General features: G+C 46.0%; 2 protein-coding genes across 2 annotated transcripts; both read right to left on the bottom strand.

The window, feature by feature from the left end:
- Positions 1 to 1,856: 1,856 nt before the first annotated feature.
- dusp13a (dual specificity phosphatase 13a) lies at positions 1,857 to 3,703 on the bottom strand. The gene is made up of 3 exons (XM_062378869.1): positions 3,327 to 3,703; positions 2,889 to 3,106; positions 1,857 to 2,228 (listed from the first exon to the last, which is right to left on the bottom strand). Exons 1-3 carry the CDS (start codon positions 3,452 to 3,454, stop codon positions 2,026 to 2,028), a joined length of 549 nt encoding a protein of 182 aa, XP_062234853.1. The 5' UTR covers positions 3,455 to 3,703; the 3' UTR covers positions 1,857 to 2,025.
- Positions 3,704 to 4,193: 490 nt separating this feature from the next.
- On the bottom strand, positions 4,194 to 7,075 carry LOC133931903 (dual specificity phosphatase 29-like). The gene is made up of 3 exons (XM_062378867.1): positions 6,887 to 7,075; positions 6,082 to 6,302; positions 4,194 to 5,284 (listed from the first exon to the last, which is right to left on the bottom strand). Exons 1-3 carry the CDS (start codon positions 7,039 to 7,041, stop codon positions 5,064 to 5,066), a joined length of 597 nt encoding a protein of 198 aa, XP_062234851.1. The 5' UTR covers positions 7,042 to 7,075; the 3' UTR covers positions 4,194 to 5,063.
- Between the last annotated feature and the right edge of the window lie 239 nt (positions 7,076 to 7,314).

Below are 7,314 nucleotides of genomic sequence, written 5' to 3'. Positions count from 1 at the left end.
CTGTGATGTGGCAGGCCCCTGACCTTAGCTGCCACGTTCCCCAGCCTGTGGGGAAAACTTCCACCCCAGCCAGTCCCTGCCATCCACGTCTAAACACACAACTTTAATCTCCGCTGCTGGCAGGGAGCTGCGCTTATCCAAACTTTGCATTTGCCAAAGGATACCCATATTCACTGGAGTGAACAGGGCACTGGGAGCTTTTGCTCAGCCGTATGAGCAACTCCCGGAAATTGTGTCAGCCTCTCTTAGCCTTTCTGCATATCTGCCGACAACAGGGAGAGAAGCGTGTAAGCGCTGCCTCGCAACACCCGTTCAGGATGTTCTGCATCTCCCGGAGCCTCTCGGGGCCGAACCAGAAGTGAAACGTGTCAGATTGTTAGACAGATGAGCTTTTTCACAGGATGGCAAACGTCTTTGATTCCCGGTGATCTGATATGCACGGTCCATTCAGTGATCTAAATGCAAGCTCCCAAAGTGAGAGTGTGATGATGGCTGTATTGCAGAACGGGCTGGATGAAGCTGCTAACATGTCAGAGCGAGTTTTCACACCATCAGCCTCCTTTATTTTTCCCTCACATCTTCATGCTCCGCCATCATTCAGTCTGACAGTGAAATCATTAAACCTGTGATATCCAATTCCTTTTATTTTGACAGCATCTCTCTCACTCTCTGTCTCCCACTGTGCTCTGGAGAGCATCTCTTATTAAGATGGCTTCAGCGTTTCATCTGGTTTCAAAGTCTGACCTGAATCTGTACACACGCTCAGAACCATGCTGGCACATTTGTGTCGTCTTGTATCAAGCCTCTTTAGACATCACAGTTTTAACTGTACCACGCTGGATGGCGGCGGGTTAAGACACAGTGTTTTGGAGAAATGTGAATAAATAAGTGGAGCATTGTTTATTTATAGGCAAACACTGTCTATGTGTTGTTGGAGTGCAGCGGGGGGGGGGGGGGGGGGGGTTGGCAGTTGTGCTACATTTGTTTTAATGGTTTCTGTAATATTGATTGTGCTGCTTGTTAGACAGAAGCTTAAAGGACCATTCACCAGTTGGTACATGTTCTCAGCTCCTTAACTACACACAGACTGAGGATTTTAAATGAGTCCCATAGAAAAATGAAATTGAAGCAGATTTCTCTTTATGCTATTTCTGTCATCGGAGAGGAATCCGAGTCGAGACGTGAGTCATTAAAAACAAGTGCAACGCTAGTTCAAGACTCTTTTTAGTCTCAACTCATTTCCTACTCATCTAAGAACAAGATAAAAGTCATTCCAGACAAGATGGAGTCAAATCGGAGGTCTGTCACAGCAAGTTCTTCAATTCAAGTCAAAGTGAAGTCTTTGATAAATCTGTCGTATCAAGTCTCAAGTTTGATGTCAGGTCTCAAGACATTTGGGGTCAGAATCGAGTTCCAAATGGTGAATGGTCTGTTTTGATATAGAGCTTTTCCAGTTTAAATACAAGTTGCATTCAGAGAGTGTCTCTAATAGTGTCCGGGGCATTGAGCCACAGCCCCCAAGTCAACATGATGTGTCTGAATCCGGACATTTTAAACAGTGGTTGAACATATTCCTCATCACAGCGGTTTTTTAAAGTGTGTTGAAACGTATTTAACATAAATTCCTTTCAAAGAAGATAATTATTGTAATGCAGCAGCTGTGTGAAAGTTTCAGTTTTTACTGTTTCAGAATTAATAAAAAAAAGGAAACTAGCGGAAACGCCTGAGGGAGTCAAGAGAGTTTTGTGATCCATGGATGGCTAATATAAAGTTTCCTTTTCTGAGAGTGAAAGTTAAGTCGGATCATAATGCCTGAAAAAACATTCACACAAATTGACATTTTGAGGCAAGTATCTGCTCTTCAAGTTTATCTCACATTATGTAAATTGTGATATAATCAATTACACAACTTGAGCAAGTTTGCAACTGACTTTAAATGGAAACATTCACATCTGGTCGGATCCTTTAACATTCTCAACATCCACATATGAGAACAGTCCCTCTCCATGACTCTCATCCTCAGCATCATGTTGTTCTCCTCTGCAGAGCCAAGGATGAGTCCAGGCGCTGGAGCTGCTGCAGAAACCCGAGGTTGGGCAGAATGTTCCTGTGCCGGCGAACAACCTGAACGGCCTCGACCAGAGTGAGTCTCTCTCTGATCAGGAGGAAGGCCAACACCAGAGTGGCCGAGCGGCTGATTCCTCGAGCACAGTGGACGAGCACCTTACCTGCACAGACAAGAGGCATGTCAAATATCTTATCAAATATCAATATCAAATATTTTGATTGTCACAAATTTATTATCTAAGAATATAGTATCTGTATCAGTAGCTCATGTAGCTGTACTGACTAAATCGATTTGAACCAAACTTATTGAAAGATGTTTTTTATTGTCTTTAACCTTTTTTGTTTTTAACAAGGTCTGAGCTGCTACTTGACCTGTGAGTTCTCATTTCTCCGATTTATTTAAGATTACAATCAGATTCTGTGGCTTGATGATGGATGTTGTTATATCATGTTACAGCATGTTGTGCTCTGATATCCATTACGTGTTGTTACCTCTGCCAAGGAGCTTTTCGGCCCCCACAATCCGTTATTATTAGTTTGATTACAAAAATAAACAAATTAACGGATTACCAATTAAACTTGGTGGAAGGATGTGGGTCAGGGAAAAAACCTGTTAAAGTTTGGAGCTGATCCGGATCAGAGGGCAAATCCAGGATTTTTCTGGGGCGGTTTAATTTGTGGGCGTTTTCATCAATTTAGGAATCTGATCTGTATGAGTGTGTGCAATTTGGTGCAGCCAGGTTGAACTTAAGGGACTGTTTGGTGCTCTCTCCTTTGTGCTAGTGTTTCCACTGCTCTCCACGGCTCGCATGGACTCCTACCTCCCCGACTCAGAGCGCCGTGAATGAAATCAGACGTCTCCGTGAAGAACGGGTACAAGTCGAAATCTTTACAGTCTGCTGCTTCCACTCCGTGATACAGTATGCCGGTGCCTTTGTAGAAACCCGGCCCTGTGTCAATGTGCTGGGGGCCGTGTGCAGCGTTCACCACGTGTGTTATTCCCACATCCACCAACAGGCTCTTATCCTGAGCCGTGGCCCTGGGAAACAACACAGAGCAGATCCAGGAAACAGGGACGTCTTGCCTGAGAGCAGCTCTGAGAGCATATGCCTGCGAACGCATCACCCGTGACTCAAATGCACAGATTTTTATATTGGTCCCATGCAGTTGGCCAAGTAGAGGCCCTGTTAGCAGCGACACTCTCACAATCGGATCACCATATTGCAAGCGGGGGCCCCTGAAGTGAGAATGTCACTCACGCGTCTCCGATGTAGAGGTCGGGCCAAACCTCGTTGACGGCTCCGGTGGGACGTCTGTTCGTCAGCAGAAGCTCGAGCAGCTCACAGGTGGGTGGTGTCTGGTACCCGGGCTCCTCCTCTGCGCTCATGGCCTTCACTCTGGGTGTGCGTCACAACACAATCATCGCAAATTAGCCTCAGCTCCACATTTTCATCTCGACACATTCTGTAACTTTCCCAAATACTCAATGTTCTTGGACGGGAACCTCGGGGGGGGGGGGAGAAGTTGACGCGGCCGTCCTGCTCCTGCTGGTGTTCCTTCTCCGTTTGGCATTTGGAAAGGAATCCACGAGTAAACACAAGGCCCCCCCAATCCTCCCCGCCCCCCCGCCGATGCAGCTCGCCCCTGTTTTCCATGTGAACTGGATATCAGTGTTGCTTGGTGGCTGAGCCCCGCTGGAATGAACCAGCTGACGATGCCAGAGTCTGGGCCGGAGCAATGTGGACTATTTATTCCCTCAGATGACTGTGACAGAAGCCGGGCAGCTTGTGTTGTGGCAACTTTAACTGTGGAACCACAGCCGTGCGCACAGTTGTAGCGGCGCGAGCGATTCAAAAACACGGGGGGGGGGGGGGGCAGTTTGTGTCGGGCCTCCACACACTGAGTCAGTTCAGACCACGTCCACTTCTACTGAACACAGGGAGTGTAAAGGTTATTTAATCTGTTGAGTTCAAACATCTAAAGAAACTGAATCTACAGTTAAAACACAAACACACACGGTTTAGTGGGACCATTGAGGAGAGAGTTAATTTACACTGGATTAAACTGGTGGAGGTTATTTAATCTATTTCAATTATCAAAATAATTCAACTCAAGGTCCATTGTTTGGAATTATAAATGATTTATTTGTATTTCTGTGTAGTTTACCAGTCCCCTGTAGAGTTTTTTTCTCATAAATCCATAAACATTTACATTCTGTATTTCTGTGTATAATTCACAAATGTGTTAATGTACGCCCGCAGTCTGCTTCCTTCCTCTGTTGGCGTATTACGACACCTCTTTGCTCCGCGCTGCCACCAACAGTGTCGGGGGAGTGGTGTGAAACCAGTGGGTCCCATGTGCTCGCACCAGCCTGTGCGTCCTCGTGCACTCGCTCGGTGCCAACGCGGGACTCTCCGTCACTGTCAGCGATCCAATGCATTGAAGACGCGTACGCAGCAGCTGCTAATGCGTTAGGATTCACAGCTATCACCATGCAGTGCGATTTAATGCAATGTGATTCAACACAAAGACTGTTATAAAGATGGATGACAGCTTCCCAGAAGTGAAGCCAAAACATTTTGATCCCCAACCACCTGGTGGCTGGCTGCAGTATAGGTGCTAAGCCCCACCTCCTCCATGTGAGTGGATGGGACAAGGGACAAATTAAAAAGTACCCATTAAATAGATATTCTCTCGGAGAGGCTTTCTGTCATTCCAGGTCGTTCTTATCACACTGATGTATGTTCACGTGTGGATTCTTCTGGTTTGTTTTATTTATTTATTTAACATCATGAGTCTGACTTGCAATTGGCTGAGCATGTGTGACGGGTGCGACTTCACTCCACAGTTGCAGACCTCATTCCAAATGACAACCCAAATGTCTTTGTGACAGTAAAAAGATGAAGTCAGAGGGTTACCTTGAAGTCTAGGGTATTTAAAAACTTCAAACTGACAGGAGGCAACATGGGGATCCACTATCAAGGTCTGATTGGATCTCAAGTTCGCATGGTGCCGCTCCTCGAGGACCCCTGGTAGTGCAGTTGTTTGTCCAGCTCTCTCAGCTGCTCCAGGAAGCCGGCGTTGGGCGAGATGTTCCTGTTCACGCTGACGGCTTTGATGGCGTCCACCAGCGTCATGTTCCCGTGGATCACCAGATACGCCAGGACCAAGGTGGACGAGCGGCTGAGGCCCATCGCGCAGTGGACAAACACTTTACCTACAAATCAGAGGAAACGACAAAAAAAAAAACTGACGTCACTTCCTGCAGATGCCTCCCCCCCCCCCCACCCCCTACCCCCCTCCCCTCTACCCTGTGTGTATAACCACGCAACGACTGGATTACTGTGGCGTACTTTATGCTAACAGTCTAATTTGTCACCCCTCCGTGGATTAATGAGAATGTGCACATCGCAGAGAGCGGTACTCCTTAACTCCCGACTAAAAGTTTTTCGACAATGTTGCAAACCAATGTTTCTACACACGGTAATCCCCGGTTCCTTATCGGGGGCCAGAGGATTAGGGCGCAGAGGAGCGCGTAATTGAACTGTCTCGGCGTCTGTGTATTTCTTCCGGGGATTACTGTAGGCCCCGCCGCACACTGGAGCCCTCGATCAGCCGGCATGTGAAGGAGGAGGCCACATCTTATTACTGTCATGTCAGATACCGACTTCACTTTGCATAACAGGCCGGGCAGACACAGGCCACAAACATAATTGTGTAATTTCCATGTCCAATAAAAGTGTTGCTTACAAATTACCGGGGCAATCCATTTAGAACCAATTTTCCTGGCCAAGGTCTGGGCTTATGAGGAGATTACCGTGGGGGGAAGATATTAGCTTGATATTATGTTTAGTGTTTGATTTGCATTTTAATGACTAATACAACTGGGGGCTGCTGTAATGGGAATTGACTGACAAATGTTTCTGTGCCTCGCAAAAAAAAAAAAAAACGTCTCCCTCGAGTTAACGTGTGAAAACGATGAGAAACACCTCGAGCGCGGTGAGAGCTCCTCACCTGTGGGCGAGCTCAGAGCGTTCTTGATGAAATTGGCGGCTGAGTAAAAGAAGGGGCTCAAGTTAAAGGACGCCATGTCAAAAGCTTCCACTCCATGATAAGTGATGCTGGTGTGTCGGTAGAAGCTCGGCCCCGTGTTCACGTTGAACTTCCCGTCGGCAGCGTTGAGCACGTGGGTGATGTGGTGAGCCTGGAGGGTCCTCTTGTCTTTGGCTGCGTACCTACACAGAAGCATTATCCCTCAGTGCAGTGAGAGAGTTGTCTGTACGAGCACAGTTCATGTTAAACAACACATACGGGACCATTGTGATTCTGATTGACTCTACAGCTACTGATGTTTTATAAATAATTAATAATCGTTGTCCAAGCATCAGGACTTAATTGGGATTCACATTTAAAACCTTTAGTGTGTGCAGCAGAACGTCATATGTTTTGTCTTTTAAAGCAGAGTTTAAAGGCTCAGTTTGCTAAGAACAACAATTAAAAAGGAAGAATTCATTAATTGGGCCAATTCATCCCACAAAAATAATAAATTTCTTTAAAAACTGTTGATATAGACACACTAACGGAAGAAGTTGCTTTCTAAATGTCTTCTGCCAAGGTTTTTTTACCTGTGTTAGTTAGTTAGTTAGTTAATTAGTTAATTAGTTAATTGGTTAGTTGATGTCAAAATATGAACACCTATATTCATTTCGTTGAGATCTATGAGTTTACCGATAATTAATAATCTGGGTCTGATGAGGTAAAAACATGTATTTTAGACTTATCGCTAAATGTCACTGTTCCTGTTTCCCTTCTGACTCACATGTCTCCGATATAGATCCTGGGCTGAACCTCATCCAGATGGTTGCAGCTCCCTTTCTTTGTCCACATCAGCCTCTGGAGCTCTGAAGCCGGGGGGGTCTCGTATCTGCCTCCCGCCCCCCCAGGGCTCACCGGGCAGCCGAGGCCTCTGGGCATGTCTGGATACTCCACCAACTAAATTTGACTTATTCAATTTAGAGCGCACACCGAGTGCTAGAGGTCATCGACAGGGTGAGAACGGTTGTGGGTTATCTCTACTTTGCTGGTTTATTGTTAAAGACAGCCAACTGCTGACTTCTAATGGGGCTTATTGAAGTGAGCACCTCATGAATACAGTGTGGGACGAGAGTGAGGATTGAGAAATAGAGCACAGTATTCTAAAGGTGAACGACCATTGAATATAGAATATGAATTCAAGCTAATAACTGC

Source organism: Platichthys flesus, chromosome 20, assembly GCF_949316205.1.
Source record: "Platichthys flesus chromosome 20, fPlaFle2.1, whole genome shotgun sequence".
NCBI lineage: Eukaryota > Metazoa > Chordata > Actinopteri > Pleuronectiformes > Pleuronectidae > Platichthys > Platichthys flesus.
This window is presented reverse-complemented; position numbering and strand designations above follow the sequence as displayed.

Coding starts and splice junctions, on each gene's coding strand:
- dusp13a (XM_062378869.1), bottom strand. CDS start 3,454: ATGAGCGCAGAGGAGGAGCCCGGGTACCAGACACCACCCACCTGTGAG. Junction 3,107..3,326: donor GACCTCTACATCGGAGACGC/GTGAGTGACATT, acceptor GTTGTTTCCCAG/GGCCACGGCTCAGGATAAGA. Junction 2,229..2,888: donor CGGCGCTCTGAGTCGGGGAG/GTAGGAGTCCAT, acceptor TTGTCTGTGCAG/GTAAGGTGCTCGTCCACTGT.
- LOC133931903 (XM_062378867.1), bottom strand. CDS start 7,041: ATGCCCAGAGGCCTCGGCTGCCCGGTGAGCCCTGGGGGGGCGGGAGGC. Junction 6,303..6,886: donor AGGATCTATATCGGAGACAT/GTGAGTCAGAAG, acceptor GCTTCTGTGTAG/GTACGCAGCCAAAGACAAGA. Junction 5,285..6,081: donor CGCTCTGAGCTCGCCCACAG/GTGAGGAGCTCT, acceptor TCTGATTTGTAG/GTAAAGTGTTTGTCCACTGC.